Source organism: Microcebus murinus, chromosome 1, assembly GCF_040939455.1.
Source record: "Microcebus murinus isolate Inina chromosome 1, M.murinus_Inina_mat1.0, whole genome shotgun sequence".
In the NCBI taxonomy this organism is placed as follows: domain Eukaryota; kingdom Metazoa; phylum Chordata; class Mammalia; order Primates; family Cheirogaleidae; genus Microcebus; species Microcebus murinus.
The window spans coordinates 67,706,428-67,732,353 of NC_134104.1; the positions used below are offsets into that span (position 1 = coordinate 67,706,428).

Below are 25,926 nucleotides of genomic sequence, written 5' to 3' on the forward strand. Positions count from 1 at the left end.
CAGCTGAGTCCAGGCTCCCAACTGCAAGATAATAAATAGGTGTTGTTTTAAGCTGCCAAATTTATAATAACTTGTTATGCAGCAATAGAAAACTAATATAGGCCGGGCGCAGTGCTCACACCTGTAATCCTAGCACTCTGGGAGGCCGAGGCAGGTGGTTTGATCGAGGTCAGGAGTTCAAAATCAGCCTGAGCAAGAGCGAGATCCCGTCTCTACTATAAATAGAAAGAAATTAATTGGCCAACTAATATATGTAGAAAAAATTAGCCAGGCATGGTGGCACATGCCTGTAGTCCCAGCTACTCGGGAGGCTGAGGCAGTAGGATTGCTTGAGCCCAGGAGTTTGAGGTTGCTGTGAGCTAGGCTAACGCCACAGCACTCACTCTAGCCTGGGCAACAAAGCGAGACTCTGTCTCAAAAAAAAAAAGAAAACTAATATATTTCCTTCAAGGAGCTGCCAATCTAGTAGGAGAAACGATAGTATTGTTCATTGTGACAATAGAAAAATGTGCACTGAGTATTAAAGAAGCAAAATAAAAGAAATGCCTAACTGGAAGAAGGGATGGTAGGGAGGTAGGAAGAAGAAAAGGAAAAGAGAAGGTCGAAAACAAGAGGTGCTACGAGAAATACAGGAGTTAACAATGAAGAAGTTAGCCTAAATAAATAGAACATACATGAAGAAAAGTGAGTAAAATATAAATGTACAATTTAAAAAAAGAAGTGAACAATCACATAATCTCCACGTAGGTTACAGAACAGAATATTTCCAGTACTTCAGAAATACATCCCCATCCCCCTTTCCGTCACAACTTTTTCCTTCTCTCCCAAAGGTAACCATTATCCTGATTTTTATGGTAATCATTTCCTTGCTTTTCTTTATAATTTTAGCACTTATGTACGGCTTTTTCTGTTTTTGAACTTTCATTTTCACTGCTGTGAAATCATATACATTTACCACAATTGATTTATCCATTATATTGATGATCATCACTTCAGTAGTTTCTATTTTGTCTAATATGAATAATGTTATGGATGTTCTTATACATATATCCTGACATATATATACACAAGTTTATCTGGGGTATATATATCTCAGAGTACAATTTCTGGGTCATAGAATATGTACATTTTTAACCGTACTGGTTACTGCCAAACTATTTTTCAAATGCACCAATTCACACTTCCATCAGCATTATAAAAGTGTCCCTATTGCATCACATTCTATCCAGTGCTTATTATCAGCTTTTAAAGTAGTCCCACAATATGGTTTTATTTTCCATTCTCTTGATTATTAATGAGGTTGAACACCTTTTCAAATATTCATTTGGAATTCCTCTTTAGTAAAGTATCAGTTCCAGTGTTTTCTCAGTTTTCTACCGGGTTGCATTTTTCTTACTTGTTTATAGGACATATATACATATTATGGATATAATCTGCTGTATTTATTGGAAATCTTCTCTTATGCTGTGGCTTATCTTTTCACTCTATGATATGCAAATCATTTTTTAAAAACCTGTTTTTAATGGATAAATCTATCACCTTTTTTTGTAGTTTAAATCCTTGTTCTAAGACTTACTTCAAACAATAAAAATCTAGAAACTTAGAATAACAAAGAAGAAAGTTAAAAGTGAGTAAGGAAATACCTTAAAATTTAGGACTAGTTTGATTCTAAAATTAGTAGCATTGCATTTGATATTGCTGGGTACTTTAGGAATTCAAAATAATATTCCTTTGTGTGAATTACGTTTACCATACATTTTCCCAAGCATGAGTGGAATAACTGTTTTACAAATGAACTGAAAAGAATTATAAACATGTAATTACTATACTACCTAAAAGTTACATTTTATGTTTTTATGAGATAACATTAACCACCCAAACATACCCACTGTAAAAGGAATTGGAACCTAGGAAATCCTTGGCCCCAACACTGCTGCTATTCATCTAGTCTCAACATTGATTTTGTGGTCATCTATGACTCATCTTCTCACCCCTCCTGAAGGCACTATCCTACTGTTTTTCTTTCTTTTTTAAAAAACAATCCCAGTATAGTTCAGTGTGGTTTTCCCCCTGAAACTACAGATTCCCTTACTTCAGATACCTTTATATCCAACAGCCATGGTTTCCCTAAGAGTCTGTGTCTCTCTTTATAAAGTGTGTGTGTGTGTGTGTGTGTGTGTGTGTGTGTGTGTGTGTGTGAGAGAGAAAGAGATAAGTAACAATCCTTTTTACCTCCTAAGTCTCTTTCCCATTTTGTCAGTACAATATAAGACTTGTGCTTGTTTCTGAAGCAGAAAAGAAAGGAAGAAGTATGTGGATGAGATATAGATTTTTTATTTCCAACACAAGTTACAGTTACAAGAGGGGGAGTTATAAAGTTATAAATGTTATTGCTTCTTGAGATATGTTCTCCACATCCCACATATGAATTCTGAATGCATATTTCCATAGAAGCTTGGTTACAAAGAGTATTATATACAGTATTATATCCATACTTCTGAAACTGAGATATGCATGGGGAGTAGATTATAGAAAATCAACAGAATATTATAGAAACTTATTTTTGTTTCCTTTCATGGTTGGTAACTCAAAAGCCATAAACTCATATTAAAACAAGCATATACGGTGGGCTGTGTACCCATTAAAAATCATCCTAAATCATCATCCTATTTTCTGATGTTGTATCTCGTAGCAAAAAACAAATTGGTAACAGAACAGCCTTTATATGATCCCATTCTTCAAATTAAAAAATAGTGAGAATGTATATAATCATGAAGAAAATGAAAGATTTCAAACCAATATTCAGTACTAATTATCTCTGATAGTGGAATTATGAGTGATATTTTGCTGTCTTCTTTAACTTTTTGTACTCCAGTAAGTATGTACAACTCTTAATATCAGAAGAAATAATTTTCGATGTCTACTAAATGGAACCAGTCTGATTTACTCAAATAAAATTAATTTTATTGTTTTCTACTTTCTTCATTTCTAAGGCCCTAGAAGACGCTTCCTGATTTGAATGCATAATACTCAGTGGATGGTAAATGTGTCGAATATATAGTTAACACTTCTATTAACAAACAAGATATGCTTAAAGGCAGTCTTTGTTAATAAGATTCAATTTCTAAAAGAAAAAAATATATATTCTACCCAGCCATGAGATGCCTGCAAGAATCTTGTGATTATGATTTAGCCCCCATCTGCTGCTACCTTCTCCCTTTACCTCTGCTCTCTCATTATTTATTCATTCATTCATTCATTTATGAGATGGGGTCTTGCTCTGTTGCTCAAGCTGGAGTACACTAGCATGATCATACTCACTGCAGCTTCAAACTCCTGGGCTCAAGTAATCCTCCTATCTCAGCCTCCCAAGTCACTGGGACTACAGGTCTGAGCCACCAAACCCAGATCAACCATTATTTAACACTCTTTTCAGCTCTAGTCATCATGGTGGCTGTCTTCATGGACATAGTAAAACTACTTTAAAAGTATGATTTCTAAAATAAATACAGATGAATATTTCAATCCTATTCAAGATATTATGCACCAACATCACTGTCCAAAATAACTTTCTGTGATGAGCCTTTTCCAGGTTCTTTCATCTGTGCTATCCAATATGACAGACAGTAGGTCTGTCCAATGTGCTAATATGGCACAAATTTTAATTTTAAATAATTTTGATTTTAATAACCACCTATGACTAGTGGCTACCATACTGGACAGCACAGTTCTAGAAAAATTCATAATATATATACTGTGACTGCTACAAAATATACATAAATAAGGATCCAAGAAAAACACAATTTCCACTTAAGACCTAGCTCTCTAGTCTGTATTTCTAAAAATAACAAAACCATAATTTTGTGGGTTATAGATTGCATCCTTGAAAAATTAAATGGCATTTTAACAATCCTCATTTTCCTACCTAGGAAATAAGCATTAATTTCTTAAAAGTCTCAACTCTCGTGCTTTCAATAACACCGCATTACCTTGGCTCACCTGTTACTACATCTCAATCTGTTTTCTTTTTTTGTGTGTGTATAATTTTAGTCCCTCCTCCAATCCCCCCACCCCCACCAATACAAAAACACACATCCACACACTCATCCTGCCCTCAATTACTGTAGACTTCTCCCCAGTGTTGAGTCTTTGGTTTCTTATTTTCTGTCTTCCATTCAGAAAGGGTTTCTTAAAGCTTCAATCATAGTTGCCTGGGGTCAAATAGCATCACCTCCCCATATACGGGCATTATTTAACTTGAGAATGCTTCTCATTTGCGAGATAACTTCGGTTACTATGGTTCCTTCTGGTTTTAGGATTTCATGAATTCTAGTACAGGCCTACTTTCTGAATCTTGTTTCCATTTGTTTTTTTCAGGCTGATTCCTCTTCCCACTTTTAAAATATCTGCATACCCCACAGTTGTCAGTGACCAGTTTTTCCACTCTATACACTCTTTCTCTAAGAATCTTATAAACTCTCACTATGACTCTTTAATTCATGCTTTAGCCCTAACTTCACTCTACACTGTAAAGCTCTAGATTTAAGTTTCTATGTGCCACACACGATTAACTAGATGTACTACCAACCCTTTAAAGACATTAGGCAAACCAAAGAAACTGTATGAACCAAACTTCTTTCTCAGTATCACTTAGTGACCAAAAACATAACTTTTAGAATCAGATATATCTGAATTGAATCTCAGTTCTTACTGTGAAAACTTGATCAAATTAATCTGCTGAATCTCAATTTTCTCATGTGTAAAATGGGGTCAAAAATAGTACTTACAATTCACAACAGTTTTGTATGTTCATGTTTTATATATATACATAGCACAATACCTAGACTATGTTAAGAGCTCAATAAATGTTAGTTACTATTATAAACAATAGCACTACCATCTTTCTAGTACCCCAAGTTTAATGATTATCTTTGACTCCTGTCCTTTATTTTTTTAATAAAGTCAATCAGCAATTGTACATTTTCATTTTCCAGTATGGTCTCAGTTTTCCAGGTTTTCATGCCCTCATAGGTTTCAATTATTACGGCAGCCACTCAACCAGATTACCAGATTTAAAAAAAAAATTTTTATAGAGATGAGGGTCTTGCTATGTTACACAGGCTGGTCTCTCACTCCTGGCCTCCAGCAATCCTCCTGCCTCTGCCTCCCAAAGTACTGGAATTATAGGTGTGAGACACTGTGCCCACCTAGATTTCGAAATACTATGAGGCCTCATTTTTCATTTTTATTTCCCCTACATTACCTGCATAATGCCTATAACATAAAAATTTTGCTATATCTCCCCACTAGATTCCTTGAGTTTTGTTTTTTTTTTTTTTTTTTTTTTTTTTTTTTTTTTTTTTTTTTTTTTTTTTTTTTTTTGAGGCAGAATCCTACTCTGTTGCCCATGCTAGTGTGCAGTGGCATCATTGTAGCTCACTGCAACCTCAAACTCCTGGGCTCATGAATTCTCCTGCCTCAGCCTCCTTAGTAGCTGGGACTATGGTATACACCACCATACCTGGCTAATTTTTTTATTTTTTGCGAAGATGAGGTCTTGCTGTGTTGCCTGGGCTGGTCCTGAACTCCTGGCCTCAAGTAATCCTCCTACCCTGGCCCTCCAAAGTGCTAGGATTACAGGTATGAGCCACTGTGCCCCGCCTACCTTGAGTTCTTTGAGGGGAGGAAATGTCTTGGTCGTCTTTGCATACCAACAAGTGCCAAAGTCCCTCAGTCAATAAAGGTCTGTTGAATGAATGCTGAACCTGTTTCTAAACCTATCAGCAATTAGGTTCCTTGTATGTGAAAGGCAGCTCTTACAATCTCTATTCCAATCATTTATTCTGACAAAATTGGTCTCACCACAACATTATCAACAGCAGTCTCACTGTGCTAGTTAGGACATTTCATTTGTATTAAAAAGTTCTACTCAGCTGGACACAGTGGCTCACTCCTGTAATCCCAGCCCCCTGGGAGGCCAAAGCAGGAGGATCACTTGAGGCTAGGAGTTCAAGATGAACCTGGGCAATACAAGATCCCATTGTGTATACACACACACACACACACACACACACACACACACACACGGATTAGCTGGGGAGGTTGAGTCAGGAGGATCACTTGAGTCCAGGAATTCAGGGTTACAGTAAGCTATGATCTGGCCACTAAACTCCAACCTGGGCATTAGAGCAAGAACCTTTTTCTAAAAGGGTCTATTCAACTTAAGCAGAAAAAGGAATTTACCATCTCACATAATTTTAAAGTCCAGAGATAGCACTAACTATAGGCATGACTATTGATCCAAAGGTTCAAACACTGTCATTAGAACTTGGTCTCACTCTTTCTACCTTTGGGCTCTGTTTTCCATTTATTGGTAAGCTCTAGGCTCACATTCTATTTTCTCAGCAAGCCCAGGGCTCAAAGCATGCTTCCTTCTCAACAGTTAAACAAAAAATTCAGAGTTAACACTCATGTGCTGACTGGAAAATGCACTCATCTCTCTGAACAATCACTATAGCCAGAGCAATGGACTATAATGATTGGCCATTAGCTAGGTATGAGTCATGTGCATACCCTGTGTCAGGGTGGGATTCATGTAATTTAGAGGGGTGGTTCCCTAGGAAAATTGGGGTATTATTATCAGACAACAGGAGAATGGATGATGGACTGGCAAAATTGACTAATGTTCCCTATACTCTAAAACTTTTTACCTGCTGTCCATCACTGCCTGGAAGGAATGGTTTTCCTTCTCATTTTTGCCTACCCACATGCAAGTTATATCCTTTCTGCTCCAAGGAGTCTTCTGTGATTTCTTCTAAGATTTTCCTTGTTCTCTGGATCAAGTCACCCATTCCTAAATAAGTATTTCCCTTTTCCTAAAGATCTGTGTCTTTAAATAAATAGGACAGAAAACTTCAAGAAAACGTTCCTGATAAATTCTAATCATGACTAATTATAAACAATATGGGTAATAATATGTGCTGTTTCCTAGGATGTAAACTCTTGACGGACAATAGCTCTTCCATGTACATTCTACATATTATGAGAAAACAGTCTGAGGCAACTTAGCATTCAAATAATTTTACTAGGCTTTAATTTTCTATAAGGTCTAAGCAAAACATCTTAGCTACCATAAGCTGGGTCTGAACTAATCTAAGTACCTGCTATAAAAGGCTACAGGTTTTACCAAGTTATCTCAACTAGGTTAAAATCCTAGCTAATACTCCCTCTTCTGTCCTTTAGACACAGGTCTTTGAGCAAATTATTGAACATCTCTAAACCTTGGTTTCCAATACCTGTAAAAATGAGAATAATAAAACTTATTTGTGAGGCCGGGCGCGGTGGCTCACGCCTGTAATCCTAGCTCTCTGGGAGGCCGAGGCGGGCGGATTGCTCAAGGTCAGGAGTTCAAAACCAGCCTGAGCAAGAGCGAGACCCCGTCTCTACTATAAATAGAAATAAATTAATTGGCCAACTGATATGTATATAAAAAATTAGCCGGGCATGGTGGCGCATGCCTGTAGTCCCAGCTACTTGGGAGGCTGAGGCAGAAGGATCGCTTGAGCCCAGGAGAGTGAGGTTGCTGTGAGCTAGGCTGATGCCACGGCACTCACTCTAGCCTGGACAACAAAGCGAGACTCTGTCTCAAAAAAAAAAAAAAAAAAAAAACTTATTTGTGTATGGGGAGGCTGTGTAGCATAGTGGAAAAACAGAGTTAGATGAACTTAGGCTGAAATTCTACCACTAATACTAGCTATTTGATTTTTTCTGAGTGATTCTTTACATGTAAGGGGGGGGCTAATAATGTTTAATCCATGAGTTGCTGTGTGTATTTAACAAGGCAATGTATTTTAAAAACACCTAACACAATGAACAGCAAGTAGAAAACAATAAATGATGTCATCAGCATTAAATGATCTGTTTAAAACAATTGGAACCATGTTTTTGTACTAATTACCAGGGCCTGCCAAAGATTTTTTATATATAAGTGATATTTCTACATGTTACAAGTGAATCTAGTCTAATGGGTTATAAAATACCTTGTTATCATCTTTTTATTTTGTACACTTTTGACCAGATAAAATGTCAACCAACGAAAAACTTGGTTTATATAAAAACTATTAAGGCCAGGTGTGGTGGCTCATGCCTGTAATCCTAGCTTTCTGGGAGGCGGGCGGATTGCTCAAGGTGAGGAGTTCAAAACTAGCCTGAGCAAGAGCGAGACCCCGTCTCTACTATAAATAGGAAGAAATTAATTGGCCAACTAATACATACAGAAAAAATTAGCCGGACAAGGTGGTGCATGCCTGTAGTCCCGACTACTCAGGAGGCTGAGGCAGGAGGAGTGCTTGAACCCAGGAGTTTGAAGTTGCTGTGAGCTAGGCTGACGCCACGGCACTCACTCTAGCCTGGGCAACAAAGTGAGACTCTGTCTCAAAAAAAATTAAAAAAAAAAAAACTATTAAAGTGTGGGTAATAGCAAACTTAAAAATTCAGAGCACAGTAAGGAAAAACTTCTTTGGGATTATGTATTATTCTTCATAAATGCCCTTAGGTTTTGTTAGTTAATAAAAATATTTCCTAAAGGCTCAACAGGCTGCCCCTAGAAACACTTAAAAGCAGGTAAGATAATGAGCTAGTAGATAGACTCCTGTAATCAACTTGTTCTTTAGCTTCAGGCTTTGTGTAGTAATAACGAAATGACTCACCACCAATGTGCAATCACTATACCACATAGCCATCTCCTCAACAAAATCAGGACATTTTGGGTACGAATGACAATTTTAGATGCTGTCTATCAGAACACATACAAAAGGCAAGTGTCTGGTCATATTTACATTAGGAAGAAATTTAATTTAAATCATTTACTAAAAAAATACAAATTATATTCTGTAAAACTGTTTCCAAAAAGAGATTAAATAAACAGGCATTTAATTTCTTCCATTTTAAATTATATCAATAATTTCTTTGGAAAGAACAGTTTCTTGAAGTAACAGTTCTGTTTATTTTTCCAACATAAGTCAATCATATGTAATACTTACCAATCGTTAATGAGTGCACAAAGGAAAAGTTTTAAATCTAAGATTGTTAAATAAATAAAAGGGAATAAATATAAAACACCAAGTATTGCATTTTTTGGCTGCAAAAACACTATACGAAAATAAAATATCTGACTACATCATATTATAAAAAACCTGTCTAATGGATTTTTTCCTTTGTATTTGTGTAAAACATGATAAAAACTCAGTTTTTTCATATAATCCCTGAGGAATTTATACTTTAAACACAAGAGAAACAGTATGTTGAACACCTCAATCACCAGACATTGTTCCCTACAACTAAGAAAACCAAAAAACACCTAATTCCTTATTCTCTTTCCTGTGTTCAAAAATATGTATAACGCAAAGTAACTTTTTAAAAAGGAAAAGCAAATATAAATATGGTTGACTATCTTTTTAAAGTAGTTTTCTTCCTCTCAACTTTTTTGGAGGACAGGAGGAGAGGAAAAGTAGTGGGAGTCTGAAGGTGGGCTCTAGTTTTTTACAAGTACGTTTATTTGTTAAGTCAACTAGATGGAGGACGAGAAAGAAGTTACAGCGTTCGGGCTCACATTTAAGCAACCACAAAAACACACACCAAGAAACCCTAGGATTGATCCTTCCCTGACAATGCAGCGACCAGAGACATCCCTGCTACTCTGTTAACAGTGCGCTACGTTTTAGCTAACAGTCAATTTGGCATCCCAAACCCGAAAGGGCCTACAGAAACCAGGGCGGGACAAGGGTCTATCTCAGCAGACGGAGAAGCTGATATCCTAGCAGAGACTAGAAAACCACCCATCAATTCCCTCTGGTCCCCTTCCTGGAGCGCTGCCGCCTCGTCCCAGGATCTGGGTTCGGCCCGCAGGCCCAGAGGGCTGGATGGGCTGGGGCGCTCTGCTTCTCCCCGTTACCCAGGGCCGGAGCAAGAGCCTATGGGACCAGGTGCTGTAACTACCCCCGCAACTCCCCACTCCCCCGGCTGGGACGGTCTCCCCGCGCCCGGGTCTCCACCGGCAGGGACACGCCCGCCCCGCTCACCCGCCCGGGTGGTGTCCGTCAGGTCGTGGTTGGCCGCTCCCCGGGGAAACTCCCTCAGTTTCCGGCCGCTCAGGCTCAGCACCCCGGTTACCGCCGCCTCCTCCAGGGCTCGATCGAGAGAGCGGCTCCACGAGCCTGGGCCAGGACCAGGGCCTGCCCCAGGGCTTGGGCCGCAGTTAACACCGGAGAGGTTACCTCCGGACGCTACTGGGCCGGAGTACTCCGCTGCCGCTGCAACAGCTAATAAGCCCGCAGCCGCCATTTCCCAGCCGACAACTCTCCGCCAGCGCCGCGCATGCGCGGCCAGAACTGATGGGTGGGCGGGGAAAGGGGCTAACAGACCCCGGACGGGTCCCGTGACGGGCAGCGCTGCAGTGCCCCTCAGTGCAGCCGGGCCCTTGCCCCCGCCCGCATCGAGATTTTCAAGGGAAATTAAAACTGATCTCTCAAACCTGGAGCAGCCCCATACTCTAAGCTCACAGTAGCATTTCTAAAATGCCTCTACAAAAATATCTTTTAAACAGCCTTCCTCTCCCAGTGGTAGAGGATTAGCTTAAGCATTAAATTAAGGATTCCTTCTTAACACTGTTGCTGCCAGAAACTTGGGCGGTGAGAGGGGACTCTTTGGAATACTACCTAAAACCGTTTCCCAACTTCTGGCATTGTATTATCGGCTGATCTAAATCGAGATTTATGGATTTACTATTAGCGCCTGGCGAGGGTTGGGTGGGGGGGACGTGCTAATTTGCCTCCAAACTCCGTATTTATTTCTCATTGAAAGGGTTATATAAATATTTTTAGACTTTTCCACGCTTTTATAAAATAGTTCGTCTTCATACTGAAAACAAACATTTTCAATAGTATCTGCTCTTGAGGAAAGATTTTATTGTTGTTGAATAATGCCGGATGAATAGTATAAAAGCCTGAATTTCGGTGTGGAACCAAAATTGAGCAAGCGAAAATGATCTAACCATAATAACCTAAATGTGGGAATTAAAGGTAGATTAAAGAAATAGACAAAAATAGAAACCATTCAAGTGATTTAAAAAAAGTGGAAAATACTTCATTTTAAACCAATTAGACCTTATTTATATTACAACTGGTCTTAAGATATTCTTGCCTGTTTTACTGAAGAAGCCATTCCTGCTATATGATGTAATTTCACTATTAATCAACTAGTAGTTCTGTGGGAAATACAAGAGTCCTTTACCTAGAGAATTATAACCCAATTGTGGAATTCAGACAAATTCAGCTAGAGAATGAGACCACAAAAAAAGGGCAAAATAAGGGTGGTAGAGATTCCTTAGGAGTTCAGAGAAAAGAAATCTATTAATATATCATGGATGAATGAGGTTTTGAATCAAACCTGAAGGATTATGAAGTGGGACAGGCTGAAAGATGAGAGCAATATTCCAGACTAGAAGATGGATCAGCATGAACACATCCACATATGATTTATAATGGTACATGTGGAGAACATTAAGCCCATAGAAAGTTCATGTCAGAGAGCAAAAGAAAATAAGGTTGGAGAGATCCTACCCATCATCCAAGGCACAACTGTTCAATGAAACCTGAACCCCTAAATGCAAGAGTTTGTAAAAATGTTTACTCTCTGTGCCAAAGTGATTAAGAAAAGCTGCCCAGACAGTTGTTCTATAAACTCTTAATACTACATTCTAGTTTCTTCAGCAACAAGTTTCATGATAAATTATCAATGTGTGTTATGAGCATGGGTCACAATGGCAGGTGATATATTTGTCATCCCTATCAACATTTATCCAATGCATGTACTGTTTTTTTTTATCCTGGTATTCCTCAAATCATTTAGTTATTCTTAGAAAATAAGCTATTTAAAAACAGGGCTTCATTTTATATCTTATAGAGAAATTTCAACTATAATGATTAAGAATCTATTCATATATTCCATATTAATAACTACAATGCTATAGAATTAGTTGCCAGGTGTAGCTTTCTAAATGCACCATTATGTCATCTTAGTTGATTGCTTATCACATTCCACATTAACACTAAGTTCTTCTGAAAAAGTCTCTGCAATATGTCTCATTCTCCCTATCTGCATGTACACCCCATTGTAGTGACAACATACTATACTAATTCTCAACTAAGCTTATAAATTGATGTTTGTCTATGAGACTAAATTTTAAGGTCTTCAATATATTAAACTCTATAATTATCCATCTCCTAGGGCTGAGGATATTATTAGTTAAAAAATAGTGAGGATGAGTGGAAATCAGCAGAGATAGAAGATAGGTTCTACTAACAGAAGAAAGTTGATAGGAGAGGAAAAAGAATCAGCTTTTAAAGAGAAGGTACCTGTCTGTAGGTATCTGAAAGCTAAAAGAAAGGCCTGTGGATATGGAGGGAAATGAAGATGCTATATATATTATTATGTGAGAACAAGTTCTAAGTAAAGAAAGGATGGGAAGAAAGATAGATTGAACAGTTAATTTTAAGACCTCTTAAGGATTTAGGGTTTCAACTACAAAGGTAGACTGAGAGAATTCTCACCCTACTCCCTCAAATTTCTCCGTAATGTAGATGACATCATCTTATAAGAATGAGATCTAGGAAATGGAATCTTTCTGGGAGTTAACCAAAGAGTCTAGTAATGAATAAAAGTGCTATGAGAGAATTGCAAACAGGCTGAAAGCAAAAGGGCTACAGTGATTGGTAATTTATCCTGCCACTGCTCTATGATCTGGGAGCAGAAGCTGAAAAACTAGGCAGTGGGGGCTATTCAGTGTTAGGAATTGATATAATGAACTTCCCTATTTCTTCCTGTTTATTTTACAGGCCAAAAGTTAACTCATTTGATACCAGGGGCAAAAGTTTCACTCAAATCTCAGTAGCTCGTTCCAGCTTTGCATCTCACCACCATTCATATCATGCAGAATTAAACTTCTCCTCCTACCCCTTCAACTCACTAAAAACATATTATGATCACTCCTTTTAAGACTCCACTTTTATAAACTCGAAGCAGTAGGATTAAAATCTAGGTGAATCCCATTCTATTCCTATGTAAAGCACAGAAACTGACTTGTTGAATATATTCAATAAATGTTTGGTCCTTTCCTTTCTTATTCCTTTAAAAAGAAGCACTAATGTTTGACTTTTAAAAACTTTATACACCTAGCACTCTGGGAGGCCAAGGCAGGAGGATCACTTGAGCTCAGGAGTTCGAGACCAGCCTGAGCAAGAGCGAGAGCGAGACCCTGTCTCTACTAAAAAAACAGAAAGAAATTCGCTGGACAACTAAAAATATATTGAAAAAATTAGCTGGGCATGGTGGGCATGCCTGTAGTCCCAGCTACTTGGGAGGCTGAGGCAAGAGGATTGCTTGAGCCCAGGAGTTTGAGGTTGCTGTGAGTTAGGCTGACACCATGGCACTCTAGCCCGGGCAAGTAAGACTCTGTCTCAAAAAAAAAAAAAAAAACAAAAGAAACACCTTTACACAAGAAAATTAATTACATACACTATAGGAAAATAGCTTTCTAATAATCTTTAGACATTGGTACACCTCATCTGAATATACTCAGAACAAGTAATTTCAGTGTCAGAATGGCATCACATTGCTTATTTTATCAAGCTTTTTTTTTTTTTTTTTTTTTGAGACAGAGTCTCGCTTTGTTGCCCAGGCTAGAGTGAGTGCCATGGCATCAGCCTAGCTCACAGCAACCTCAAACTAACTCCTGGGCTCAGGCAATCCTCCTGCCTCAGCCTCCCGAGTAGCTGGGACTACAGGCATGCGCCACCATGCCCGGCTAATTTTTTTCTATATATATTAGTTGGCCAATTAATTTGTTTCTATTTGTAGTAGAGACGGGGTCTCGCTCTTGCTCAGGGTGGTTTCGAACTCCTGACCTTGAGCAATCCACCAGCCTCGGCCTCCCAGAGTGCTAGGATTACAGGCGTGAGCCACCTCGCCTGTCCTTATCAAGCTTTTTGTTATAGATTTCACGTAGAAAATAAACTGTAATGGCAGGTGTGAAAAAAGACATTAGAAGTCTACAATTTTGTTTTATTTTTTTTATTTTATTTTATTTTTTTTGAGACAGAGTCTCGCTTTCTTGCCTAGGCTAGAGTGAGTGCCGTGGCATCAGCCTAGCTCACAGCAACCTCAAACTCCTGGGCTCAAGCGATCCTCCTGCCTCAGCCTCCCGAGTAGCTGGGACTACAGGCACAAGCCACCATGCCCGGCTGATTTTTATATTATATATATTAGTTGGCCAATTAATTTCTTTCTATTTTTATGGTAGAGACGGGGTCTCGCTCAGGCTGGTTTTGAACTCCTGACCTTGAGCAATCCGCCCGCCTCGGCCTCCCAGAGTGCTAGGATTACAGGCGTGAGCCACCGCGCCCGGCCTAGAAGTCTACAATTTTGAAGCAAATCTTTAAATCCTTATTAATGGTCCACAATAGTTCAAAATTCTTGTCATAAATGCTCTGGGTTTATTGAGATATCATTTTCAAGAACAGACTAACTCCAAATTGATCTATCCAAAAAGAACTTTAAGGATGTCCATGGTGGCTCACACCTGTAATCCTAGCACTTTGGGAGACCAAAGTAAAGAGGACCACTTGAGGCCAGGAGTTCAGCAAGGTAGCAAGACCCAGTTTCTACAAATAGAAAATGAGCTGGGCATGGTCACACCTTAAGTGCCAGCTACTCTGACGGCTGAGGCAGGAGGATTGCTTGATCCCAGTTTAAGGCTGCAGCAAGCTATGATGACGCCACTGTGCTCTAGTCCAGACAACAGAGTGAGACCCTATCTCAAAAAAATAACTCTCTTTAAAAGGAAGCTTAGGCCAGGCGCGGTGGCTCATGCCTGTAATCCTAGCTCTCTGGGAGACTGAGGCGGGCAGATCGTTTGAGCTCAGGAGTTCGAGACCAACCTGAGCAAGAGCGAGACCCCATCTCTACTATAAAAATAGAAATTAATTGGCCAACTAATATAGATAGAAAAAATTAGCCGGGCATGGTGGCGCACGCCTGTAGTCCCAGCTACTCAGGAGGCTAAGGCAGGAGGATTGCTTGAGCCCAGGAGTTTGAAGTTGCTGTGAGCTAGGCTGATGCCATGGCACTCACTCTAGCCTGGGCAACAAAGCAAGACTCTGTCTCAAAAAAAAAAAAGAAAAGAAAAGAAAAAGAAAAAGGAAGCTTAAATCACAAGCTTAATATTTTAATAATAGCATAAAACAAATAATCATGTAATTCTGGTGAAAGTTGAAAGGTATACCGATCAGAAATGAAGAATCGTTTTCTGCTTTAATACTGCCTGCATTTTAAATGTATGGTATTCATTCTCTGTAGTGCCAAGTGAATTATTTTTCCTCACTCATCCCCTTTTAAAATAAATCAGAACAAAAATTACCCTGAAACTGTACATACTGTATAAATTACAAAGCTATTGACAGCAGAATAAATGATGTTCATACCTATTCTAACAAAAATTAGCCGCTGGGCAATGGAGCGTGTAAGTTTCTTCATATTAGTTTATGATTGGCTCACACGGTTGACCCTTGAACAACCTGGGTTTGAACTATGTGGGCCCACTTACAGACAGATTTTTCTTTCAACCAAACGTGGATCATAGAATACAAAACTCGTGTACATGGAGGGCCAACTTTTCATATGCGGGTGCAGGAATTGAGTATACCTGGATTTTTGTACATGTGGGGGGTCCTACAATCAAAACTCTAAATATACCAAGGGATAACTGTAATTGAAATTGTGGTGAGGCCAGGCGCGGTGGCTCACGCCTGCAATCCTAGCACTCTGGGAGGCCGAGGCGGGTGGATTGCTCGAGGTCAGGAGTTCGAAACCAGCCTGAGCAAGAGCGAGACCCTGTCTCTACAATAAATAGAAAGAAATTAATTGGCCAACTAATATATATAGGAAAAATGAGCCGGACATGGTGCTCATGCCTGTAGTCCCAGCTACTCAGGAGGCTCAGGCAGCAGGATTGTTTGAGCCCAGGAGTTGAGGTTCCTGTGAGCTAGGCTGATGCCATGGCACTCACACTAGCCTGGGCAACAAAGCAAGACTCTGTCTCAAAAAAAAAAAAAGTTAGGGAAAAAAAAAAAAAGAAATTGCGGTGAAAAGTTTATGCATGTTAACCACTTCGGTACGGTGCTCACTGGCTGAGAAACCTTGCCCACAGCCAGCACTCATAGTCTGTACCATAGTTTGTGCTGTGCATTGACGATGAATCCATTTTGCTCTTGTGTAATGAGGAAAGCTTTAAAGCACTGAAAGCTTGTTTTACTTTACAGGCAGCTGTACTTGTAATGTAAATCAGAATAGGTAACACATACATATATGTTTTTATTACATTATTTTTAAATGTTCACAATTTTATTTTGATAAATGAAAAATTAGAAAAGTCACATCACGGCCGTCGGCTAAAGTCGACGCTCAGCTGTGCACCTTCATATCATGGCTGTCGGCTAAAGGCGACATGCACGTTCATCTGTGACTATCGACTATTGTCGACGCTCGTACCGAAGTGGTTAAATAAAATACACAGCTGATTAGGAACACCGGTTCTTTCCAATAGGTCTACCTAACTTGAAATACCAAAGCAATGAAGTATCACAATCATCACTGGTACCATAAATTTACTTACCACATGCTACAAATGCCAAAACATAACTATTACCAAATCTTAGATAGCTGACAAACCACACACCATTCCACTACTTCTGTGGGTGTTCAATTCAGAGAAGCAGTTTATTATCAACTGAGAATTAGATCTGAGCTCAAAAAATGACTGTAACACGACTTGAAAATGTTGGGACTCACTTTACTAAGATATAAAAAGAAGGTTTAAACTGTATGATCTCTAAAGCCTCATCTAACCTAATATTCCACAGTGTAAGTAAATTAGATTCTCTTTTTTAATTGTTCCTGGGTACCACTTGTTGGAGTTATGAATAAAATCATCAAAAGGCAGTTAGAGGGATGCTAATAGGAGAGTCTTGATTGATTTATCAATTTAGCTACTAGGTAGCTTTTCAAACCCTAAAATACAAATATAAATAATCACTACAAAGTTCTTTGTAACACTGAACAATCTAAAAACCACAACTCAATCTTTATAGCTAAGAATAAATCATGTGAAACCTGTAACATTTTATTTGTTAAAAATGAACAGCTTCAGAATAGATCTAAATGTAACTTTTCCAAAAAACACCAAAAGTACAGTGTAAAGCACCTCCTCATTAAATACAAACTTTCATTTTATGATGCACTGCATCAATGTTTTGCATACACCTTGATGCAAAGGAAATTTTAAGTTGCATCCTGTTTAAAATGAAAACAAAAACAAAAACTTTAATAACTGAACAAGGATGACTATAATCACATTCCAAGAAAGGAAATTTTCCTCCAACAAAGCATATTGTTTTGTTTATATACATCATGTTATTACTCAAGAGTTTTAATTTAGTTATACCAAAGGCAAAATTTTATACTTGAAAATTAAATTACAAATGCATGAAGAGCAACAGTTTAATATACCAAAGACACTTTGTTATTTGATTCACTTAAATGTCAACATTTGGGGCAATTTTTAAGGTTTTCCAAAAAATGGCATTACTAATAGCTCTGTACAATATTTAAAATAACAGGAAAATAAAAACACCTTTATACCATATTTTCATAAACTGTTCTAAAGACAGCGAATTCATGCTCAGTTGCTTTTCCTTTTCCTTAAAATAAACTATCGGTAATTCTAAACCAGCATAAAATGTATTGTTCCTGGACCAAATATAAGCATTCATACTTGCAAAAATGTTTTGCAGTAAGTTCTTGGCCTCTATGAAAAGCATCAAATAGCTAAAGAGAGACTGTTTATTTTCAAATTCTGTGACTGGCTTCCAATAATCCCTTATCAGTATAAGTACTGGCAAAATATCAGATATTAAGGACCAGATTTAATTCTTTGGTATAAGCATGAAACTGTTATTGATAGTTTTCCATGGGTAACATAAATCAATAAGTAACCCAAGAAGCATGAGAGACAACAATGAAGTCTAGTATACAATGCAAGGCAGGCAGGAAAGATAACTTAATGCTTTGTTTTACAGGAAAAGTCAACAATAATAGTATACTTCAGAGAAACTAAGACCCATTAGAGGTCTTAACATTATAGCAAACCAAAAAGTCAAGCTACAAAATGACCAAACTTATAACTTATAGCTGAAATATTTTGCTGCATTTTGGCATTATATTGTAATTTATAGTATACAACTATCTGAGTACTCTTAGCACTATCTTGGCACAACAGATTAACTCTTTCCAAGCCTCCAGAGAGGGAGGAAAAATCCTTGTCTTCCCATAAATGCCTGAACTTTACACCACATAAATAATCAGAGTGAGAGGTACATAAGAGAGTTACAATGTAACTGCATTTTTTACTTTGTGACACATACAAGCATATTTTTGTTTTTGGATCTGTAAATTATTTAATTTAGCAAGCTTAAAAGCTTACAAATTTATACTTTTTAAATAAGAAGTCTAGAACTTTATGGCTATCAATTTTACTATCAAAATATCTAAGGGACTCAATCATTTTAATTATTATAATTTTTCTAAATATCACTTGAAAAATTCTTTATGGACAAGAGACTCAAGACTACACTAAATCCAAACAGTATACCTATGACCTGGGTTTTGAAACTTTTCATCTCAGTTACCTGTCCTTCAACTTGCCACTTCCTCTCATGCTTTCTTCATTTACTAAACACAAACTGTCAGATTTTTAAATTAGACCTTCTCTTCCAAGACCCTACCAGATTTCTTTGTAAATATGCATTTACAGCCTTCAAACACCAACATTTTAAACTGAGAATAATGTCTAGAGCCGTATTTTTTGTTAAAAGTTCAGCACTAAAGATATAACTCTGGGGGATTAGCCTAACACTACCTGAAAAATGAACCAAGTTCCAGATATTTCCATACATCTTAAAACCCAAACTAAAATTTACATAAATTTTTTATATCTCAAATGAAGAAAAGGCAACTGCACTTATTACATCAACACTATTAAAGGATAAGTGACAGCAACAAAGAGACCTACTCATATTTCCGAAGACCAAGATTTACCACAGCAAAATCTAAAAAATGGACAAAGGTGGTAAGATCCTAAATACCACTATCATAAAAATAATCAATTTCTATCTTTCTGTCTTCCTTCTGCTGCGTGAGGAACCAAAGATGTCAAATAGAGAATTGTTCTGTCTGGGCCAACCATGAAATCTTTAAGAACAGATAGATACAATCCCTGTTATTCTTTCAGGGCATTATTTTACATATGTTTTTTAAAAAAACTTCAAAAATAAAAATAAGAGTTATTTAGCCTTGTGAATATTTTGAAGTAAAGTTTCTTGAATTTCTGTGATGAACTCTTCAAGCAATTTAACTTTTCAAATAGAGTCATCACTTAAAAGTCTCTTTGATATGGGATCTATCCCACAGTTACAAAGCGGCTTCCTCCTTTGTTGAACGTTAAAGTGGCTCTTTGTTCCTTCAGGATCCCAAACCGCTCATTCAAAGTCATCCCTGTCTAAAGAAAAGGAAAAAAAAACATTAACAATTTAACTAAAAGCCACATTTGCATTAGATCAATAACGTAAACAGTAATTAATAGTAACAGGAGCTAATACTTCCTAAATATTTATGTTTATGACCTTATTTAATCCTGACAAAAACCACATGAAATGTGAAGTTAGGCTTAGAGAAGTTAGTTAACTTGCCTAATAGCAGTTCCAGAATTTAAACTGGGCAATCTGACTCAGAATCTCTCTCCTAACCACTATAAAGCCTACATTATATACTATACAAAACTCATAAACCTAAAGATGCCTCTATCTGAATTATATTCAGGCTCTGCAAGTACTGCCACCAACTCTAGTGATATCTCTGATAAGAGGAAAAGTGTTTCAACTTATGAATATTTTGAAACAAATTTTCTTGAATTTCTGTGAGTTCACCAAAGAAATTAAAATTCAAATGAAAATCTGTTTTTTGATTAACAGAAAGTGCTCCCAAACTATACTTCATTTCTGAAAAAAAGAAAAAGTAACAACAGTGACAAAATGAAAATAAGCAAAATAAATTTGATCAAATTTCTATGCATACTTTTTATCTTCAATTCCAGATTCTTATTTCAATGGATACCAAAAAAGCATTAGAAAATGCAATACCCATTCATGATAAAAATTCTTAGCAAATCACGAGAAGGGAGCTCCCTCATCTGACAAAGGGCATCTATGAAATACCTATGGCTAACATCATAGTAACTGGTAAAGCATTTAATGCTTTCTCCTCAGGCTTTAGAACAAGGCATGCATATAAGCACACACATCACCACTTTTATTCAACATTGTACTGGGGATCCTAGCCATTATAATAAAGCAAGAAAAAGAAAGATTGGAAAGGAATTGGAGGAGTAACATGATTGTTTAAACAGAAAATCCTAAGGAATCAACAAATTCACTACAAAAAATCACAGGATATGTGGTAAATATAAAAACTGTCAAAACCACTGGTAGTGAGATACCATTTCACAATTGGATAACTACAGTCAAACAACAGATAATGTGTTGGAAAGGATGTTGAGAAATTTAGAATCCTCACAGATGTGAAGTGGCACAGCCACTTCCCTGGAAAACAGTCTGGCAGTTTCCTCAAAAGATTAAATATAGTTACCATATGACCTAGCAATTCTACTCCATAGGTATTTACCAAGGAGAAATGAAAACATATGCTTACATAAAACCTTGTACACAAATGTTCAGAGCAATATTATTCATAATAGTCAAAGAGTGAAAACAACTCAGATGTCCATCAACTGATGAATGAATAAAATGTGGCATATACATATGATGAACATTATTCAGGAATAAAAAGAAATGAAATATTGATACAATATGGATGAACCTTGAAAACATTATGCTAAGTGAAAGCAGCCAGTCACAAAGATCACATATTGTATGAGCCAATTTATATGAAATGTCAAACAGGCAAATCTATAGAGATGAAAGTATATTAATGGTTGCCTGGGTTTGGAGAGGTTTAGGACACCCTGTTTAATTCACTATACAGCAATAATTTTGTTAATTAAAATATTCCCAGTGAATAACTCAAAGAAATACAGAAAACTTTTTTTTTTACCTGTTTTCCAACACTATTTATGTCAAATTGTAGGGGAACACCTTTAGGAACTTTCTTTACATCAGACTGCTCCCGTTTTGTTAAGAACGAAGGTACAGCAGTACGAGTTAATCGTGGCTTCTGAGTTCTGTTAGAGAAATACTAAAATATCAGAGCAGCTTAACAATCAAAAGAAGAAAAATAAATTATTTGGTACTTAAGAATCCTGACTTGTACACATGTATTAGGGCTATTTTTTGTTTTCAAAAAATAAGTACCTGACTCTTGACTGACTACTCTAGAGACTAAAATATATAATTGTTCACAGGATACCTCTAAGTAGAACTACAAACTTTTCAACAATTTGGAATGGCTAGTGATTTCCAAGTCTTGATCTAAAATTAAGCAAATTCTGAAGTCTTAGACACCCATCCTACATTCTTTTCATTTAAATCATTAAAATGGCTGACTAGATCATAAACTCCATAAATCTATAAAGTTTATAATGTAAGAAAAATAATGAAAGGGTTAATTAAATTAAGCTCATCTAGATAAAAGAATACACTATGAAGACTTTAAAGAGAAGGTAGGTCTGTATGGTCTGAAAAGTAATGACATTCAACATATTACTGGGGGTGGCAGAGAAGATAGGTATGATATACACTCATAAAACTACATATTGTTATAAACGCACAGAATTTTTTTAATAAAAACATTTTTAAAAACTGGCTATTTGGGGCTACAGAACCAGAAATCACAGGGGCCCTCCTTCCCTCCCTCCCTGCCTCCCTTCCCCTGCTCTGTTGCCCAGGCTACAGTGTAATGGTGTCATTATAATTCATTGCAACCTCAAACTCCTGGGCTTAAACGATCCTCTCACCTTGGCCTCCCCAAAGTCCTAGGATTACAGGCATGAGCTAACATCATGGCCAGCTGAGCTTTCACTTTTAACTTTACACCATATTATTCCAATTTTGTATCACAAGTATTACTTTTATCCTCGTATCCCCGTTTATCCTAACTTGTACATTATACTCTAAACAGAAGTCCAATACCTTTCTATTATCTTGTATTATTGAGGGGTTATAATTTTTGCAAATAAAAAGAACAGACTTACACTGGGCACTGTACTGCTCCAGGATTGTCAATGGATACAGTCAAAATTCCTCCATTTGTGGTAGAAGTTCGCCATCTAGTTTCAAAAAAACCCAAAAATTTCATTAAAGTGGAAGTTTATAAATTCTATGTATTAATATATTCCACACTATTTAAAAGTAGCCATTACTTTTTCTTAGCTTTTAAGAAACAGATACCTAAACCCCATCAGGATATAATGAATCAGCATCTTGTGTGTAGGACCTGGGCACTTGACGTTATTTATTAAATATTTTTCAGTGTAATAAATATATATACTTTTTTAAAAAAATCAAATAGTACCAAAGGGCTTCTAATGAAAAGCAACAGTCCTTCACCCCACTATTCTCCTCCTTTCTATTCCTGCTCTCCAGAGGCAGCATTTTTAACTTTTCATATTTGTATTGCTTGCTGGTTATTTCCAGTTCACTAAACAAGATGCTTATGTAGTAAAATCTTGCTGCAGTGTATAAAGATTTAGCTCATCACACTATCCTCCAGTTCCCCTACCTACCTCTAAACATTTTTATGGCTATACCACTACTTTACTTCCATTGTATCTTTACTTAAATCTCTATTTCTTTCAGTAGTGTCTCTTGACCCCCCTCCCAACTTTGTACGAGAGGAAAACAATACATCTATTCTGTCCTTTCTCCTCTTTTCTCACTTTGTACTTCCCACTTTTTGTCAACTCTATGTTTACATTAGTCAAAATCTGATATTTATATTCTGTGCTGAAATTAACTATTTTGTGCTTGGCCTATAGGTTGATTCTCAAAGTTCAAAACAAATATTTATGTTGTCATAATTAAGTAGTGTTCATTGCAGAAGCAAGTTGGCTATGATTATTATTTCCTTCCTTATAGTTTCTAATGTCATGACCCTTGTGCTAAAGAATAGTGCCAGCATCAGGTTCAAATAGTTTCCTTTCTTACATTCCAATTGTTCAAAATCATGCCCCATGATAGTTGGTATCATACCTGGACCATGACCATGTTTTATAATCAGCCCTCCATATCTGCAGGTTCTGTATCAGTGGAGTTAACCAACCTCAGAGGGTTGACTATAAGGGACTTGAGCATCCAAAGATTGTATTTATCTCTGCTGGTCTTGGAACCAACCTCCCCTCCCCCTTGGAGACCGAGGGCCAATTGTATATATTTGTTTCCAAAAAGTAGCCAAAATTTTAAATAGTTTAATCTCAAAACCTCATCACATTGATAGAATTAGAATGTCACAACTCACACCTGGGAAGTGCAATTATTAACCAATAAAAACAGATTTTTAAGACTTTTTATAGGAGTAAAGGAAAAAAATATTATGTGAAAAGGAAAAGCATTCTATTGTTTTTAAAGTTTTACAAATTTTCCAAAAGTTCTACTGGATTTTCTTCCATTCAGTCTCTAAATAGGTACATTTGTATAAACGTGGTTATAGCCAAAAAAAAAAAAAGAAAAAAAAGAAAAAACCAAAAACCTGTTTCATTAACATGGCAATTTAAAAAATAGAGTAAATTACTTGGTGTTAAAACTGTTACAATATTGACATGTGAAAACTCAAAAGGTTTTTTGGAGAAAAACAATAAAAAACAAAATAGAATTTATTTCAGGCTCAATTGCTTTTCTGTTTAGAGACATGGTCTTGCTATGTTGCCCAGGCTGGAATGCAGTACCTATTCACAGGTACTATCATTGCACACTACCGCCTCCAACTCCTGGGCTCAAGCCTCAGTGTTTCCTCCTCAGCCTCTTGAGCAGCTGGGACTACAGACGTGCGCCACTGTGCCCGACTTTCAGGCTTAATTTTATTTTGGGTCTCATTTGATTTCTTTTGGACTGGGGCACATGGTAATTTGGGCAGTTAGTATTCTGGGAGTTTTGAAATACACCTGGAAAAACAAATTGAAACTTACTGACGAGTTCTCTTTGCTACTACATCGTCTAGCAGTTGTTCTGTGTTCAACTGGGCCTGAACCTGAAGGGAAAAAAACAGCAGTAGATCCCACAGAAAGCAGAGGATTTGAATCCAAAGAGCTATCCTGCTCTGTAACTTTATAACCCAGTGTGGCCTGTGGATGAATGCAACACAGAGGCCTGTGCTATTCTAGCAAAATCTCTTGGTTGGAGTTCCTGTATTAAAATAAGTGGCAAATACAAGTTTATTCCTAAATAACATGTTAAATTCTTATAAGACACTGTTATGGAGGCAACAAAAGATAGTATACAGAAAAAATATAATACAAAGAATTAATCAAACGTCATGTTCTTTACACCCCATACCCGATCCTGTCTATGATTGATGATTACTAAAGATGGCTGCTTAGGATCCTCTCTGAATAAAAAGAAAACACCACCAAGGTTTTTTGGAATACCTTCAGGCCTCTTCTGAAAAGAAAAGTTGCCTGACGCGTATCTTTCTGATGGCTTAATTTATTTCCATTCCTGGTAAAATTAGCTGGAACGTTATTTCTGCAACAAAAACATATAACATGAATAATCTGAGCCACTTAGCTACTTTCAAATACTTTAAGAAAAAATAAGCCAAAATAGTTAAATTCATAGGCCAAAGGCTTGAAGTGCACATAACACAACAACTCTGAATTATTTCCTTACTTACATGATGCTATTGAGATTTGATCTGCAAATATCTCCCTCTGCAGCATATCATATAACAACCTGGTTAATTCTGAAGTAATCTATCTTCCAAAAGTTTAACTTTCTAATGCCCCACACATAACATGTCTTGTGAAGACATTAAAAATCACACTTTTAGTGTTATTTCCTAAATTTGGTGAAAACATAAGTTTACAGATTTATTTATGGGATTAGTACAAAGAAAAACCACGCCTAGGCACATCACAGCAAAACTGAAAAGCAAAAATAAAGAGAAAGGCTTGAAAAATAACATACCCTCCAGCTTTCTCTTCCTTTCTCAGACATCTTCACATAGTAATATAAAAGACAGAAAAATACTTTTCTACTCCTTGTTTCATGCAGAGGATGCACTTTCTTTTTTTTTAAGAGAGGGTTTCACTCTGTCATCCAGGCTGAAATGCAGTAGCATGATCATATAGCTCACTGCAGTCTCAAATTCTTAGGCTCAAGGGATCCTTCTGCCTTAACTTGCTGAGTAGCTGACACTACAGGCATGTGCCACCATGCCTAACTAATGTTTTTTTCTTTTATTTTTTTTAGAGACAGGGTCTCACTCTGTTGCCCAGGCTGGTCTCAAACTCCTGGCCTAAGTGACCCTCCTGCCTCATCCTCCTAAATTGCTGGGATTACAGGGAAAAGCCACTGCACCCGGCTCCACTGCAATATTTTGTTGTAGAAGCAGGGTCTTGCTACATTGTCCAGACTGATCTCAAAGAACTGGCCTCAAGCAATCCTCCTGCCTCGGCCTCCCAAAGTACTGGGTTACAGACCAAGACCAGCCTCCACTGTACTCTTAATAAATTATGTTTGACTTGACTTTCACCAATTCCTTTCTGTTTTCTATAGGAAGTTGGTGAAATATAAGAAACAAAATTTCATATTT

General features: G+C 37.2%; 2 protein-coding genes across 14 annotated transcripts in view; both read right to left on the minus strand.

Moving 5' to 3' along the window:
• Positions 1-10,439, minus strand: part of LRCH3 (leucine rich repeats and calponin homology domain containing 3) — a 118,728-nt gene extending 108,289 nt beyond the window's left edge. For all 12 annotated transcript variants that reach the window (XM_012780409.2, XM_012780407.2, XM_076002435.1 and 9 more), the window contains exon 1: positions 10,080-10,439. In XM_012780409.2, coding sequence (XP_012635863.1) covers positions 10,080-10,341 — 262 coding nt within the window. In that variant the 5' untranslated portion in view covers positions 10,342-10,439. The remainder of the gene's footprint in view (positions 1-10,079) is intronic.
• Positions 10,440-16,800: 6,361 nt separating this feature from the next.
• FYTTD1 (forty-two-three domain containing 1) overlaps positions 16,801-25,926 on the minus strand; it is a 31,930-nt gene continuing 22,804 nt past the window's right edge. The window contains exons 5-10 of one of the 2 annotated variants that reach the window (XM_012780390.3): positions 25,299-25,328; positions 24,761-24,857; positions 24,302-24,363; positions 22,373-22,447; positions 21,277-21,403; positions 16,801-19,666 (exon numbers count right to left, since the gene is read on the minus strand). In XM_012780390.3, coding sequence (XP_012635844.1) covers positions 19,568-19,666; positions 21,277-21,403; positions 22,373-22,447; positions 24,302-24,363; positions 24,761-24,857; positions 25,299-25,328 — 490 coding nt within the window. In that variant the 3' untranslated portion in view covers positions 16,801-19,567. The remainder of the gene's footprint in view (positions 19,667-21,276; positions 21,404-22,372; positions 22,448-24,301; positions 24,364-24,760; positions 24,858-25,298; positions 25,329-25,926) is intronic. The other variant, XM_012780392.3, reaches the window with a different exon arrangement.